Source organism: Podarcis bocagei (genome assembly GCF_964188305.1).
Source record: "Podarcis bocagei genome assembly, chromosome: 14".
Taxonomy (NCBI): domain Eukaryota; kingdom Metazoa; phylum Chordata; class Lepidosauria; order Squamata; family Lacertidae; genus Podarcis; species Podarcis bocagei.
The window spans coordinates 38191417-38208559 of NC_138139.1; the positions used below are offsets into that span (position 1 = coordinate 38191417).

The following is a 17143-nucleotide window of genomic DNA, read 5'->3' on the forward strand; positions in this document are numbered from 1 at the left end:
TCGCTCGCGCTCCCACTCGCCTAGTTAAAGGAAAACCGCGCCGCGTCCAGCTGCCGCCGCCGAGAAGTTAAAGTCAAATGCAAGCCGGGAAGACTTTGCCATTGCAACAGGCGGCAGCAGCAGCAAAAACAACAACACTTGGGAAGGTTTGCGGGGGAACCACCATCAGCGTAACGTGGGGGAGAAAGGAGAGCGCACAGAGGCATCTTATTATGATTATGTATTATTGCTTTTGTTAAAAAAAGCACACCTTGCCATGTAAAGTTGTGTGTGCAGGACACACACTTTTTTATTTTTTTAAAACTAAACTATTCTAGTTGGGCGCGCGCGTGCGGCAGATCGGCTCCTCCTTTCCCAGCCTTGACCCACATTTCAGTCATCTGGTGCTGCTTGGAGACGCAGATGATGTACACCATCACTAAGGGACCTAGCAAGTTAGCCACCCAACGGAGGACAGGTAAGGACGGGACAAGGAGGTGTGCGTTTATGTGTGGGGATGAATCTGCATGTGCGTAAGTGACTCCTCTCTCGCCCCCCCCCGCCCCCCGCTGCCAACCCGGTTGTGCTTTGAGAGGGAGGGAGGAGGGAGAGGACCCTCCGGAATCCTCCCCAGCCCGTGCCTCTGGGAAAGTTCCTTCCTTTGCAAAATTGATCCGTGTGTGTGTGTGTGTTGAGGGGACGTAAGCTCCGATCATTCAGCTCTCCCTCCAGGCCTGATGGGGCTCCTCTGGGCGGGAGGTCGCGCCCCCCCTCACCCCTTAAGGACGTTGCCTCGATTTCCCCCGCGCAGGTCCCACGCAGCAGGTGGAGAGCAAACTGGCCGACCTGAAATGCCGCCGGCGGCAGCAGCAGCAGCAGCAACAGTTCAGCGAGTGGCCTCTGTCAAGGTGAGCGAAGGCGGCCCTTGTGTTTCCCCTACCCACGCGCAGCCAGGGACGGGACCGCAGAGCTGGGTCCCAATGGCCGCCTGGGCAGCGGTGGGGGAAATCCTGCCCGGGCGGCCGGAGAGGACGATCCGGAGCGGCGGTGACCTTGCGCGCCGCGTGCGAGGCGATCTCCTTAATGCGGCGCCTCCTCCTGCTGCTGCTGCTGGGCCCTTCCAGTGACAGCCGCCCGGGGGAGTAGGAGGGGTGTGCGTAATCGCTGCGATCCCGCCTGGGCCGACTTGCTTGGGGAGGGGGCGTGAGTGGGGGGGGGCATCGCCGCGGCATGCAGCCCTCCGGTGTTGGGGGGGGGGAGACGGGGGAGGGAGGTGACCTTGTGGAAAGGTTACCGGGGTTGTCCTTGCCCCATGGCTCCCACGTGGAGGGCGGGCTGCTTTCGTAGGAAACGAGTAAGAGGCGAGGCGGGGGGTCGGGGGGGTGGGCCGGTGCGGGTGGGAGTGGGCTCAGGGCCCGCTGGGTGCAGGGACGCCCATTGGCACGTGCGTGCACGTGTTGGGCTGCGAGGGGATCTCCTTCGCCACGGCGGGGGTGTTTGGAGGCGACGTCATTGGAGCTGGAGAGGGAGGGGGCGCGCTCGTGTTTCCAGATCGATCGCGAGCCCGTGCCCAGCGGGCGACCTTTCCCCTGGAAAGCGCCGAGGAAGCGGACACACCCCCTTGCAAGGGGGCGGGACCAAGGAGGGGGTCCCAAAGACGGGGCTGGGCCGAGCCCAGCGGGGCCCCCTTCGGAATTGGTGACGGCGAAGGAATCTGGAGCGGAGGAGATCCTTGCCTCTTCCATCCTTGGCCCCTCGGAGGCAAAAGGCCCTAGGAAGTGGTGCGCTCGCGAGGTTTTGTAGAACAGATCTTGTGAGCCCTTAATTTTAAAGCTAGCTCGTATTCACTCTCTGTTTCTATTTATTCTGTTGGCTATTACATTTAGATCACACCCTTCCGCCAAGGGGCTCAAGGTGGCAAATTTGTATTTCCCCCCTCCCCCATCATAATTAAATTTGTTACTCACCCTCATGGGTGTAGCCAGGATGGGGGGGGGGGCAGAACCAACGTGATTTGGTCAGTTAAGTACAGTATTTCTATTGTCTTGCTCGATGGGGGGGCAGCTGCCCCCAACCCTTGGCTATATCCATGCTCATTCTTCACTGGAAAGTTATCTTCACAGAAACCCTCTGAGCTTTATGAGGAGCAAGGATTTGAGGAATGGAGGGTGAGGCCCTGAAGTTGTGGTCTGGCACTCCAACCACTAGAGAACTCTGCCTCTATTAGCCTGGAGGGTGGCGTCCTCTTTTACTGTTGAAATTTAACCCAGGAACTCCTCAGAGCTGGGACTTTCCTGCTACACACACACAAAAGTGCCCTGTCCTGTCTTGGATCTTCCTAGAAAGCCCTGGAAATTTGATTTTTAAATGGATAGTGTTAATTTGTGAGTTTCTATCCATCAAAAATTGGGTGAAGTCATGTCAAAGTCACATTTTGGTCTGCCATCTTGATTCAGAATGGCGCCTGGTGTCCAAATGTTGGCAAAGACATCACCCCCACATTGGGAACCCTCATGCCAAGTTTGGTAACAATATCTTGAGAGGCAGCCCGACCTATAGAAAACAAACAGACAAACTGTTCCCCAAATATATAGTAGCCAGCAAGATGGATAGTTAGATCGAGCTTGTATTACTCTGTGAAGGAACACTGATAGTGTATACAGGACTTCAGGCAGGGAATATCTCCCAGCCTTTCCAGGCAATGCCCAGGATTGAACCCACAACCTTCTGCATGCCAAGCAGCTGCTCTGCCACTGAGCTGGGGCCCTTTCTTCACTGCAGTTATCCTCCTTGTTGATTGCATTTCATAATGCAGGTAGCAGCAACATTAACAACTCACAACAAAATAGGCTCTTATTTTTGTTTATTTTTAAAAGTAAAGGGATCTGTGTCATTTGGCCAACATGCCTGGTCCGATAGATCCATTTCACCGATAACTGTCGCTATTTAGAGTGTATAGCCTGTGAGCTGAGGAAAGAGACTGGCAGCTTTGAGACTGGCATAATCCTGTACCATAGGAAATGGGGATGAAGGGGTGTGTCTTGGCAGCCCTGTTGCTTCCCCCAGCTCACCTGACATGGTCCACTTGGCTTGCACAAGTGTGTGCTTGTTAATTCTGGATTAATTATGATGATGATGCAAAATACACTAACATGGGGTTAGAATCCTTGCTCCATACCTAAACGTATGTTGAAATAATAGGATGAGACGGGGGGATAATCTTTACTCTTTCCCAATGGTGTGTTCACCCAGTTTTCCTGACACACGTTCGTTCCACTGATCGCACATGGAGCATGAGTCCAAATCTGTATTTGCCCTCAGTGAAGACTGGTCCATTAGGGCAAATGGGACCCTGCCCCCATCATGATCAGTTTGCTTTTGGCCACCCCCACCTGCCTGCCTCCGTACTTACAACCAGTCCAGGGGGAGGTCCTGCCTGCCAGCTCCTTCCTCTTTAGTCTCAATGTTGCCCTTGTAGAACTTAGCCAGGAGGTGGAGAATGGGGACCAGACCAGAATGATTCATCTCCGCCTCTCATTGGCTCTTGCTCCCCCTACTGTTGGGCTCCCTGCCTTTTGCCCTAGGAGCCCCAGTGGGCACCAGCCTTCCCTGCTCCCCATGCACCTAACATTTGGGAGAGAGAGTGAATTGGGCATGGAGGGAAAAGCAAGGAACGTGGCAATTGCTCCGTTTTGGGGGACTGCTGGATTTGGCCTGGGGACAATCAGGTCACGGTTGCGGTCTCCTGATCTAGAGAACTAATGGATTTGGAAGATGTTCAGCATTGCATCCTTGATACAGTACGTTCTTGAACACAAAGACAGCTCTTTCTTTAAAAAAATTAAATCAACGAGTTTCCTTGTATGACATTCTGGTTTTTTTGTATGAGCTGGGGAAAACTTGGGTGGCCTCCAGACTATTAGGATTTTGCAGCAGGGATTCAGTTGCAGGCCATAAGTTTAAGGTTTGCTCAATTAAAGCACTGCAAAGTCCTATTTTTATAAACAGGCTTTTTGCAGTCAGGAAAGTGATGGGGAAATGCATTGAAAAGTGTGGGGTGAACAAATGACTAATGGGAAGACCTAAACCACTGTACAAGTAAAGTGGGCTGAATGGCCGTTGCCCTATAACCACCCCAAAAGCAAATGAGAATAGACAGTCAATAAAGACTGGATGTAGTTTGACCACTGCATAAGCTTTGTGGAAGCAGATCAGGATGAAAACATAACAAATGGGTTATGTGGAGGAGCCTGGCAAATTCCTTATTCCGTCACATTGTTAAGGTTCCCTTATCAAATCAACTGCAGTTTCAGGATACAATGGCTCTCCCCACTTCCCCTTCCATTCTCACAACAACTCTGTAAGGTAGGTCAGGCCCAGAGACTATTCCCAGCAAGGGGAGGTTTGATCCCTGGTCTGCCAGCTCCTAGTCCAGGATACAAGACACTACATGCCCTTGGCACACCTATTTGTTCCTTGTTTCAAATCTTCAATGCCCTGCTTTACATACACAATTTATCCCTGTAAAATTTGCAAGCAGCGATCTGTAGATCTTTGATTTATTCATGCTGGGTGAGCAGATTGCACTATTTTTTCCTCAGCAGCTGAGTGGATAGTTGAGTATAATAGCTCATGACAGGAACCCCACCCCAACCCCAATCCAGCACCGCCTTGAGCCCAATGCCCGGGGCAATCACCAGGGTTCCCATAGAAATCTATTCTGCGGCTGATCTTTTTGAAGAATTGATAACTCACCCACCTCCACCCATAGCTAAGATGCTCTGATTGCCCTCGAGCAAGTATTACGGTAGGTGCCAGGCCAGGTATTGCCTTGTAAGCCCAGCAGTTTACTGAACAATAAAACCATTTTTATTGGGCACCTGAGATGGAGTGTTATAAACGTATTGTGCGTTGCCTTCCCTCACCATGGGCAGGTTGCAGGGCTCCTGTTCTCAGCAACAGCCTTACAGGAGGTGTCAAATCCTCCTGTACAGCTGCCTTATTTGGGCAGTGGACAAAGACATAATCTCTCCTAGCTGGGGAGAAAGAAAATACTGCAGAGCAGGGAAGCACCACAAGCAGGGTCCAAGGGAGGCACAGGGACTGGTGACAAGCGGCAAGGGCCATTCTAGTTGTGGCTTCCCTTCTGTGGAATGCTCTCCCCAGCGAGGTCCACCTGGCACCTTCACTGACATCTTTTTAACACCAGGCCTTTTGACAGACTGAGATGATGTTGGTTTGTTATTAGCATCCTGCCAAGTTTCCTGTGGGGGTTGTTTGTTCTGATTTTATTGCATTATATACTTAGATTTATGTCTTTAATGTGTCAGTCACTTGGAGACATAACAAGTCTAATAATAATAATAATAATAATAATAATAATAATAATAATAATAAAATAATAATAATAATAATAATAATAATAATAATAATAATAAACAAATGTAGTATTTGAGGTGTGTCTGGTTTCCTCACTGTACATCTTTAGGCAAATGCTTTGCTTTGAAGGCTTGAATAATAACAACAATGGTGACTGTGGAAGAATAAACTTCTCTGCCTCTGTTTTGGCAGCCCAGCTCCAAAGCTCGTGTTCAACAGGGTAAATGGCAAGAGACCCCCACTCATGACCCCCCCTACGTTGGCCACAGAGGAAAACTACACCGTGGCACATGAAGAAAATGTTCGGTTCGTGTATGAAGGTAGGTGAGCTGCTCTGTTGAGCCCAGGAACAAGGTTTTTAACCTGTGCTTGTTTTCCTTACAGCTTGGATGGAGATGCTTCTGTCTAGGTGTGGGGTTTGGGATCGGCAGTGGTTGGCTTCATTTCACAGGGCCCTTAGTCTCACCAGTCAATGTGGGCTGTCTGTTGCTCTCTGGATTCTTCCTTCTGGGAACTGGTCCCTCTTCCACTTTGTGGTTGTGCAGGTGCCAGAGACAAAAGCAACCCTGCAAAACTGCAAGCTCTGCCCACCTCTGCCTCTGGCCACACCCAGACTCCCTTTTCCTATTGGTCAGTGGCCCTGAATAGGTAAATGGCCCTCATCACCCATCTATGGCAGCCTGGTCTAAGGAGATCTGGTGTAAAGGAGTTCAGGGTCCTCACACCATCATGCCTACGGTCAAAACTATATGTGACGTTTAACATGTGTCTGTAGATTTTTTAAAAAAAATGTAAATAGATTTTTTTGAAAGGGGAAATTCAACAGGTGTTGCCTTCCTTTCTCCCCACCCACCCAGCGGGTCTAAGCCTTAGATTATAAGGATTCGTCTACACTTCTTTTCCTGTGCCTAGAAAGCATGTGTCTGCCCCCACCACGTTCCCTGGGAAAACCCACTCTTTACCGCTGAATTGGAGCAAATGTTAATAAGCGGGAAACCTGATTGGCATTTGCTCCGATTCAGCGGTAGAGAGCAGGTTTCCCCAGAGGAAAGTGGCAAGACAAGTGGAAGTCTGGACGAGTCCTGGGATAAGAAAACAAGCCGGCAGATGTTAGTGAAGGTCAGTCCATTAGGTCAAGTGGGGCACTGCTCCCGCCAACATCAGCCTGCTTTCAGCCGGCCTCTACCTCCTGTTTCCTTCTTTCCAACCGGTCCAGAGGGTGGCATTGGCTGTCAGTCTCCTCCTGCTTAGATTCAGTGTTGCCTTTGTAAAACTCAGCGGGAAGGATAGGGACAAATCTAGAATTAGTTGGCTATGCCTGCCTATTATTAGCTCCATCTACTTTTGGGCTAATGCCCTCCCAGTCCCAATGGGTATTAGCCACCACTGTCTGACATCACTGTGACATCATGTGATTGACAGGTTAGCAGCCCCACCCACCTGTCAAACTTGATCTACAGGCAAAGGGTGATAAGGATCCGGCCCATAGGCCGGATCTGGTTCCCCACTGAAAGTTACATAGTCTTTGGCCTGCAAAGGGGCCAAAGCCTTCTTCAGGAAAGGCGTCAGCAGCTCAAGTTCTTGTCAGCCAGAAAATGGGGCCTCCATGAGGTTTGCTGCTTTGGAGTGTCCTTCTCTCCTCATGTGCCCTCCTCTCTCCCACCCTCCAGCCTGGCAACAGGTGCAGCAGCAGCTGGATGGCGTCCAGCAAGGGGACAGCAGATCTGGTCCAGTGCAATACACAGAAAAAACACCTGGCCCTGAATTGAAAGGTAAGTAAGTGCGTGTGGCCTGCCTTCAAGGAGTGGCATGGAATCAAGTGCCGTGGGATACACAAGAGATGTCAGCCAGATCCCCAGAACCAAGAGGCCATCTTTACAAGCCCCTAGATTCTTCCCCGGCTCAGGTTAAAAAATCCAAGCTGGAAAATAATTCTCAGCTTTCTTCCCTTGCCCGCACCCTTTCCCCCATCCGAGAATACTTAGACGAGCCACTGTTTAGTGGTAAAATGCCATATTTGCATCTATATTCTAGTGAATCCCTACTCAGTTCACTAATACATATTGCAAGGAGACCCCCCCTGGTCCCCTTCCAGGACCACAGTTCCCAGACTTCCCTGTGAAGAGGGATTGGTTGTTAAACAAACAACCCCTCTGGAAATGGTTACCAGGATTATTGCACCTCTTTACCCTGGTCTTTGAACTATTATTGTGATGAATACATATTGCAGAATACACCCACAAAAATCCCTCCAGGCTGGAGAAGCCCTCAGTCTCCTGTTTCTAGCATAGTAATTGGGTTGATGGATGCAAAATAAGTGCCTTCTTTCTGTGGGCAGGTTGTGTTCTACAGCATTTTAATGTATATACAGTCGTACCTTGGAAGTCAAACGGAATCCGTTCCGGAAGTCCGTTCGAATTTCAAAATGTTCGAAAACAAAATCGCAGCTTCTGATTGGCTGCAGGAAGCTCCTATAGCCAATCAGAAGCCGCAAAAGCCTGACATTCGGGTTCCAAAAGAATGTTCGCAAACCGGAACTGTCACTTCTGGGTTTGTGGTGTTTGGGAGCCAAAATGTCCAAGTTCCAGGGTGTTCAACAACCAAGGGATGACTGAACTTTATATTGGTTTTAATTTCCGTGGCCATTTTGAGTTTGACTCTACTAAACAAAAGAAACTAAATTATTTGAGAAGCTGTAGTTTTGATATTTTCTTAGCCTAATCCTTCAGATTTTGCAGGCAGATTTTTGTTCTGCGCGTGCTCTTAAATGGACCCAATCTTCTTTTTTTCCAGATTTTGTGCCCATAGACCTTGAGGACTGGTGGGCCCAACAGTTCCTGGCAAAAATCGAGAACGGATCTTAACAAGGGGTTATGCAGAAAGCTTAAAAGAAAAAAAGTTTTAAATTTACCGTAAGGAAAATATGCACCCGTCCAAGCAAAGAGAAAAGAGAGAGAAAATGAGGAACCCCTTGGCAGTCCCACCCTGGAGCCCACTTTTGGGGGCAGGAAGGAGAGCGACCGACAGCGAACTGCTTCCTTAGAAGCTCTGGATTTTTTTTTCCACCGGAAGATTCAGACAGACTGAATGTCTGGAAGTGCCATGGCAACGTGGGTTTTAGGGGGAGGCTTAGGGGAGGGTCTGGCAACCCTGTCCTACTCCCACTTGGAGCTGGCGCCCTCTGGAAAGCCAGCGCTGCCCTGTAAAGCCAAGACTGCATTCTCAATAAAAGCACCAATGTGCCAGTGGAACAAGGCCATATTGCGTGGGGAGGAATTATGGCTGGGAGCGGGCCAAGGACGCCACTCCTGCAAAAAAGGAAACGATTACAAAAGCCTTTGCTGGTGGTGTTCTGCTGGCTGGCAGATGAAGGGCAGGGGGGAGCTGGTGGCGCAGGGGAATTCAGGTTTGCTTTTGCCTCAGCTGCTAAGTGTTGCGCTGCCGTTTGGTCAAGGCAGGGATGTAGGATCGTGTAGTCCAACCCGCCTGCAATGCAGGAATATGCAGCTGTCCCATACGGGGGATTGAACCTGCAACCTTGGCGTTATCAGCACCATGTTCTAACCAACTGAGCTATCTCTTCTGACAGTATTGTTGCTTTTCACTCTGTACGTCATCCAACACCCCCCCATGCATGCTGGGAGGTAATACAAGTGCTTAGGCAGGAACAACACAGAGTGCAAAGTCCTGCTCTTGCTTCAAGTTTTAGCTCAGGAGAGGATAGTTTCTATGTTCTTGGGTATTGTTCTATTTAAGAACATCAGGCCCATGTAGCCCACCACCCTGTTCTCACAGTGGCCCACCAGATGCCTCAAGCAGCATTTGACCACAAGAGAGCTCTCACCTTCTGTTGGTTTCCAATAACTGGTATTCAGAGGCATTCCTGCCTCCAAACTCAGCAGAGCTGAGCTACGATTTTCGCAGAGCAGCAGCTGACGCCATGTAGTTATGCACAGCACACACACCTGCTAAGTATGTTACACTCTCTGGGATGTGGGTGTGCATGCATGTGTGCGCACAAACAGATACATACCCCCCCTCCATCTACCATGACAGGGGAAAAATGCAGAGTCACTATTTTGAAAATCCAGTTTATTTTTTGAGATGGGGGAAAATGTCACCACTACAACTGACTGCAGTACATAAGAGCCATTGAAGAGCAGATGGACACACACTCACATGTCTGAGACATGGACTAACCCTGCACCCCTCCCTTTCAGAAGTCCCTGTATCCTCCTTAGTGTTTAAAAATGTATTTTCATAGGCAGGCGCGCACGCACGCACACACACACACACACAAAACCAACACAAATAAAAAGTGAAATATGGGGGTGGGGAAGAAAAGGGGCATATACATTGGGAGGACGCAATAGCTAATGGGTGGCTTTCATGGTTTTGATTAGTGCTCAGTTTGCCACTGTTGTCGTGTGACCAAAAGCAGCAAGAGGCGATCTCCGCTGGTTCCGTTTGCCTTTGCAGCAAAAACATTTCAGTACATTGTGTTTGGGGGGTTGGTGCAATAACAGACCTGAGAAATTTCAGAGCACAAACTGGATCCATAAACACACACACACATACAATTGTGCAAAAATGCAGTGACTTGTGCAAGACGAAGGGATTTGCTGTGTAAGTCAAAGTACTGAAAACAACAAAACTGTGACTATTTTACAGTCTCGAGACATCTAAAGCAGTGGTTGTCAAAACTCCCGATCCCCAGGGAACCAGTCTGCTTGCATGGAAGCCTCACCACTGCCCCTGTGAAGTAACTGAGTGCATACCTGGGAACACAAGGGGGACACCCCCACCCTCTGCTTTACTCATTTATTTCAGGGTTCTGTTGCCTTTCACAGCAACTGTGATGTGCAGGGGCAGAACCAATGAAATAAAAAAGGGAGAAACTCAACACCTCAAAGCCCTCTGTGGTAGCACAGGGATATTGCTAATAGCAGGTGAGCCACCTTCCAAGGAAGCCTGTTTGCCATTAGTGATCTCACTGAGGAAGGCCTACTGAATAAGGTTCCTCAAGAAACCATGGGAGGTTTAAAGAACCACAGATCTAGATCCCGTGTGGATGGACAAGCAGGGGGGTCCCAGGGGAGGGGAACAGCTGCAGAGTTTAGTGTATGGTAAAGCAAAAGGTGGACCAAGCAAGAGTGAACCCACCCCCTCCATAAAAGGTACATTCCACATAACACTTGAAGACTTGCATCGGTTAGATGCACCAGCTCCCTAGCAAATATCCACTGTTCAGAGGACCTGGTGGGTGACTGCCACATGCTTATAAATAGTGGTGGTTGCAGCCCATTGGGGCTGGTAGGGCAGAAGGCAGGGAGCCCAACAGTAGGGGGAGCCAGAGGCAAGGACAGGCATTCTAGTTTTGTCCCCATCCTCCTCCTTGCAGAGTTCTAGAAGGGCCAACACTGAGACGGAGGAGAAGGAAGCTGGCAGGCTGTGCCACCTTGCTGGGCTGGATGAAGTAAGAAGGCTGGCAGCTGGAGCTTGGCAGAAGTTGACGAGGCAGCGCCCAGTTTGCCCAAATGAAGCAACCCCCGCTGTTGCCTAGAAAAGCCAGTGTTGAGTGCCTGTAAAAACCTGAAGCAGTTCTGAAAGCGGATCAGCCCTTATTAAGAGCAAAGGCTGTTCTCCAATCTGCACGAAGCAGATCAGAGTTTCCCTTTGGCTTTGCAACTCTTTTGTTCGCCAGAAAGCACCTGGGGGTGTGTGCGAAAAAAGGCCCAGGGGCCCAGGAGGGAAGGAAGGCAACGGAGCAAAAAAGCACCTGCACAGTCCTCTACTGGCTCTCCCTGCGAAAGGGGAGCTGCTTCTCCACCAGTGAACCTTGCAAATTTCAGCTAAGGCCTGCACCAAGTAATGAGCAGCTGAACCTGGTGTTGGCCTTGTCTAGGTTAGGTGAGGTGGCTGCTGCTTCTGGTATATTTTTAATGCTTCCTAGGACGGTGGAGTGGGGGATAAGACAGGTGGACTGAGCATCTCCATGTCAAGAGAGGCCACAACAACCCCATACATTTAAAGAGCATGGCTTTCCCCAAAGGATCTGGGGAACAGCAGTTGCTGGGAATTGTAGCTCCATGAGGATTAAACTACAGCTCCCAGGATTCCTGGAGGGAAGCAATGCATTTTAAAACGTATGTTGTGTATGCGAGCCACGGCTTGTGCAGGAGAACCTCTTGGTGGACTGTGCCTGGGTTCACTAGGAGGAGTGGCACCTTAGGATGGCCTTGGCCAAACTGGACGGAATGTGATTGAACACGGAAATGGACAAAAAAAGGACACCACTAACACACTCTTAAAAAGGAAGACAACAAGGAACATGCACCACCTGAAATAAGTAGTTTGAAGCGCCTTTCTTGAGTAAGCCAAAGGCAGGGGTGGTGATAGAAAGGACTGACTAGCTCCCCCACACCATCCCATTTGCTCACAGACATCATAGGACTGGGTTTCTGCCACATGGAAGAGGCTAAGCAAACGATGCACACAATGCACAGAACTCTTGGATGCACCTAGGACGGTTCGACTTGCGCCCGGGGGTGACCCAAAGGCACCCCTTGGAAAATGCAGAGTTGGGTTATTCTGAAGAGCCCCGGTGGCCAACCTGATGCAGGGAAGTGCTTTAACCACACCGTGGTAATCTCACCCCCGTTTCTGCACCTTTCCCAGTACTAGGATAGCCTTCTGTGGGACGCAGCAACCAGAACTCTTATTTAGATAATAATAGAATTATAAAATTGTACAGTTGGAAGGGACCCCAAGAGTCATCCAGTCCAAACCCCTGCAATGCAGGAAATCTCAGCTAAAGCATCCATGACAGATGGCCATCCAACCTCTGTTTAAAATTGTGGCCACATGGCATCACAGTTATTAAAAGGGCCATGATAAGTTTTGAAAACAACAATCCACAATGCCACACACAAGGCTGTTGAGTGGCAAAAATAGCCCTCTGTCTTCCAACTCTTTAAGCAATCTGATACAATCACAACCAGTGATGTTGGTCTGCAGATACACACTTTCTAGAGCACAGACCATCTTCATACTGGTCCTAAAGTGCAACCCGTTGACAAACAACTACAAGCACAAAGTAACCCCAGAATAAAGTACTGCTCCCTCTTTTCCACCTCCAGAAACCTGATCGCTTCCACTCCAGGGTCAGCTAACCAGTATGCAGATGGCTAGCTCCTCAAAGATTGGCAATACACACGTCCATATCAAGAGGGGTCCAATTCTCCTTGGCCTGAAGAACCCATTCAGGCAGCTGTCAGTTTTTAAGCCAACTGAAGGCAAGTGCACAACTGCCTTAAGTAGTTTGAAGGAGTACTTTTCTGGCACCAAACATGATTAGGAATCATGGCCATCCCCTCCATGGAATTCCCTGTATAAGAAGAACGGGGGCAGATGGACCACTGTGTGCCTAAAAGACCCAGATTCTGCTCCAATGACAGGCATAGCTAACACATCTAGATGTATTACATTAACGTGCCTATGTTTGCCTATTTCATTCCACTTCTGCTAAGCCATGTGCAGGGACGAATTATGAAGAGCACTAGAAACATCACCCCCTCAGAACTGGGGGGCCTGCATAGCCCGTCACACGTCTTCTGGTATTTCAACTGCATTTCCAAGCTTATTTCTGGAGCACTAAGGGATCAAAACATTGTTTTATGGTAATGCAAATTAAGGATTCTGCAGATGTGGAATTCTCTTCCGGATATCAAATTTTACTCGGCTGCAGGTGCAAGGAAATGCATGAACCCAACAAGGACTAGCCAATGGCTAAGGGTTGGTGGCCAGGAATTATCTCCTTGCTAGAGAGCCTGGGAATGAAGAACTAGGCCACTTCCTGCCTGATCTGCTGGCAATCTCCGAGTCTCATTAAAACCTTGAGCACTGCAACTGCCATCATTGCCTTTGCAAAAATAGGATACATTAAAGGAGGGACAAAATGGAAGGGTTTGTTGTTGTTTTTTTGCTGGGTTCCCCTCTGCCCAACTTGGAGCTGCAGATTTGGGTGGGTTTTGTTTTTTTGGTGATCTAGCAAGCAGCATACAGAGGGCTCAGTGCAGAGCAGATGCTTAGTTAGCAGGTGCTGTTCAAGTCTTGACAGGTGCATGCAGTTAGGCCCACATTTATCTAAGGCAGGATTTTTAATTTTTTTTGCCGGGATGGGCACTTGGGCTGCAACACACCTGGCCCTACAAAATGCTAGTCTCCAGAATTCCCCATTTGGACAAGCAGAATAACACCTTGCTAGGACCCTTCACTCTGTTCCTTAATCTTTCCTCAATGCAATACAAAAGGCAGGTTTTAACATGGTGATTTCTATAAGGCGCCCCCATGTGGGAAAAGCAAGGGACAACCACAATAATGTCTGCTATGACATGGTGGGATTTCTCTCATTTTTTCCCTCAAGGGGAATGTGCTAACACACCCTAACAGAGGTGATAAGGCTGCCATGGGGAGCCTGTCTTCCTAATGTTCTTGGGCTGCAGCTCCCATCACCTTCTGCCTGCATGGCCAACGGTTTTGGGATGATGGGAACTGGGGTCGAAGAGGCATTTGGAGAGTCTCAGGATTCCCCTGCCCTGCATTGGGAACATCCATCATTCTGGGGAACCAAGGGCTGAGCTGGCCCTAAGTGGGAACACATCCTGGTCATTTGTTGAGACAAAAGCAGCACTACAGAACATATCCTACAGTGCAGGTGAGCACCTTGAAACTGGGCGTGAACTTCCTCCTCACTCCAACTCCTTGGAGGGATTCAAAAGCCCTGGTTCCAGCAGAGCACCTTAATATAAGTGGCCGCCTGTCACCAACACCTTCACAGCCTATTCTTTCTAGATTTCAGAGGAGGAGGAGGACACGGAGATGCTTCCACCTGACAACAGCCTCCGCTTCTGCAAGGCTGACTTGGCTGCTACAAACCCCAAAAGTGCAGAACAATGTCCCCACCTGGGTCCAGAATCAAGCCGTAACAGAGCACGTGATTAGTTGGTCCTGGAGCATACACAGACAAAATGACAGGTTGCCAAGTGGCAGTTCCACTTCTTTGCAATTGGCTAGGATTTCATACAGCAGAGAACTCTCCCATGATCCGTGGCTGATGGAAGCTTTTGGCTAGTTCTCTAAATCAGTTCTCTTCAGCCTTTGGTCCCCAGATGGTGCTGGACTCTGCCTCCCACCATCCCCAGCCAGCTTAACTAATGGTTAGAGATCATAGATTTGAAAAATTGTAGAGTTGGAAGGAACCCAAAGGGTCATCGAGTTACAACTCAATCATCCCTGACAGATGACCATCCAACCTCTGTTTAAAAACCTCCAGAGAAAGAGAGCCCAGCAGCTTCTGAAGTAGCTGAATAAGCTCTTACTGCCAGAAAGTTCTTAGTCAGAATCTCTTTTTTTGTAATTTGGATCCATTGGTTCGGGTTCTACCCTCTGGAGCAGGAGAAAACAAGCTTGCTCCCTCTTCCACGTGGCAGCCCTTTAGATATTTGAAGGTGGCTGTCATATCTCCTCCCCCTTTCCTCTTATCCTGGCTAAACCTACCCACAACCTCTCACAACCGTTCCTCGTAAGGCTTGGTATCTTTATCATCTTGGCTGTCCTTCTCTACTCATCTTCCAGCTTGCTCATATCCCTGCAGGTGATAGGAAGCATAAGCAAACAACATCTGGGGATGACCAAAGGTTGAAGAACATTGCTCTAAACTACAGCAAAACCACCTCGAAGGAGATTCTCCATGAACATTTAAGGTTAGTGACATGGATGAAGGAATGTGCAAGGGTGGTGCCCACGGGATTCCTACTATGCTAAACTCAGCCTCACAGTTGTCTGAAAAGCAAAATGCATTATCTCTTCCCCCCCCCCCACCCCCGGCTCCACCTGAGGAAAGCGAGTGGCGAAAAGGAAGTCGGGCTGGACGGATACGCCACACGGGGACGTTTTGTTTCCTCATACAGACATGGGCTGCAGACAGACAGACGTGTGCGTTGCCAGTGCCTCATTTGCAGAGGCACACTGGGCCAATGACATAGATGTTGACCCAGTGGAAGTCCTGGAGGAGAGGATGCAAAAGACAGGGTCCACCAGTCATCCCAGCACCAGGAGTGCATTACCTGCGTGGTGGTGCAACACTGTCCTCTCTGGTTGGCTTAAAGGCGGAGGGAGAGCTAGTTAAGACCCACAGGCTGGCTGTGCTGCCTTGAGATGCAGCCCTTTGCTGCTCTTTCCCATGCCTCGCCACATGCGGACGTACACCATGACACACACGCACACATCATGCATGCTCTTCCTCTTGATCCCGGCACTGCGGAGAGCAGGAGATCTCGCCTGCCCCCCCCCCGCTTCGTTGAGAATGTCTGTCCTTTTGATGCATTGTTGAAGACATGGCTGATAATATAAATTACTGTCTCTATATATACTATGTATAGGCAGCAGGGTCAGTCCGTGCGGAGCAGGCAGAGGGGCTCCGCCTCATTTCCCTTGATCCTCTGTGTAGTGCTGGAAACGGGTGAAGCTCATGAAGACTTGCTCCAAGGAGATTTGGCTGACGGAATAATCCTCCATGAAGTACTTCTCTTTGGCTTTCTCTAGTGCCCCGAACACCTGGGAGAAAAGAGACAGCAAAATCTTGGTGAGAGGCTGAGGAGGGAAGCACCTTCCTTCAAGCAGCGCTTTTGAAAGGTTTGTAAGAGGCCTTGGGTTGCTTTTCCAAGATCTTCCCTTCTCCCCAAGAACAAGCCAGCGCCTCCTCTTACTATGATCTATTCTTACTGCAACATCCATAACATGGTAGCGGATGTTTTGGTGGTCTTTCAGCTGATTCCCTGGTGGCCCGCTGGAATGCGGAGTTAACCAGAACTATCAACTGTCTGGCTCCGAAGCGCCCTCTCCAACTGCATGGAGCCTGGATAGCCCCGTGGTTTTCTCCAGGGCTAAGGGTGATGAAACAATTGCTGAGATGGCTAGAGCGCTGGTGGTGGAAAACTCATTCTGAATCAGACCAGACACAGGTTAGAGCTGAACGTCAAGCCTACCAAGTGGCGATAGCGACGGTGAAAAGGACCTTCTTCACCGCCTCTATTGCATCTGCAGAAAACAGCAGCAGGAGACTCTTTCAGGTGGTTTGCAATCTAATGGAACCACCTTTGCCATCAGGGCCCAGTAAGGACCCCAAGATCTCCTGCAATTATTTTGCAAAGTTTTTTGCAGATAAAGTCGCTCAGATTCGGAAGGAGGTAGAGAGCAGGGCCGGGGTGGGAGAGTGCTGGAGTCCTGTCTAGTCAAGTTGCATGGGATCAATTCCAATCTTTTACCTCTTGAGGATGTGGACAGGCTGCCTGGATGAGTGAAACCAATCCTTGCCCATTCTGGCTCATAAAAGAGAGCCAGGAATAGCTGAGTGATGGGCTCTGCAGCGTGGTGAATGCTTCCCTCTGTGAGGAAGCCTTCCCAGACCCACAGCAAGAGGTGGTCATTAAACTGCTTCTTAAAAAAACATCTTTGGACTCAGCCAATATGGCCAATTATCGCCCAGTCTCAAATCTTCCATTCTTGGGAATGTGTGAGTGGTTACTGAACAACTCCAGGCACGCCTGGAAGAAGTGGACCATTTGGATCCCTTCAGTCAGGATTCAGGCCTCATCATGGGAATGAAACTGCTTTGGTCGTGCTGGTCAATGATCTCTGGCAGGCTAGGGACAAAGGTGAAAGCTGTTTCCTAGTTCTGCTGGATCTCTCAGTGGCCTTTGATATCATCGACCATAACATCCTT

The 17143-nt window shown here is 49.5% G+C and overlaps 2 protein-coding genes across 3 annotated transcripts in view; one reads left to right on the plus strand and one right to left on the minus strand.

The window, feature by feature from the left end:
- On the plus strand, positions 1-12776 carry MCRIP2 (MAPK regulated corepressor interacting protein 2). The gene is made up of 5 exons (XM_081169941.1): positions 1-457; positions 791-887; positions 5551-5678; positions 7029-7130; positions 8152-12776. Exons 1-5 carry the CDS (start codon positions 403-405, stop codon positions 8220-8222), a joined length of 453 nt encoding a protein of 150 aa, XP_081026067.1. The 5' UTR covers positions 1-402; the 3' UTR covers positions 8223-12776.
- Positions 12777-15235: 2459 nt separating this feature from the next.
- The window catches only part of ABCA3 (ATP binding cassette subfamily A member 3), a 69635-nt gene continuing 67727 nt past the window's right edge, over positions 15236-17143 (minus strand). For both annotated transcript variants that reach the window (XM_081169822.1, XM_081169823.1), the window contains exon 31: positions 15236-15975. In XM_081169822.1, the coding sequence (XP_081025948.1) occupies positions 15844-15975 (132 nt within the window). In that variant the 3' untranslated portion in view covers positions 15236-15843. The remainder of the gene's footprint in view (positions 15976-17143) is intronic.

Bases quoted from the DNA above. Each gene is read 5' to 3' on its own strand.
- MCRIP2 (XM_081169941.1), top strand. From the start codon at position 403: ATGATGTACACCATCACTAAGGGACCTAGCAAGTTAGCCACCCAACGG. The intron at 458-790 runs GTAAGGACGGGA...TCCCCCGCGCAG, and splicing joins AGCCACCCAACGGAGGACAG to GTCCCACGCAGCAGGTGGAG. The intron at 7,131-8,151 runs GTAAGTAAGTGC...CTTTTTTTCCAG, and splicing joins ACCTGGCCCTGAATTGAAAG to ATTTTGTGCCCATAGACCTT.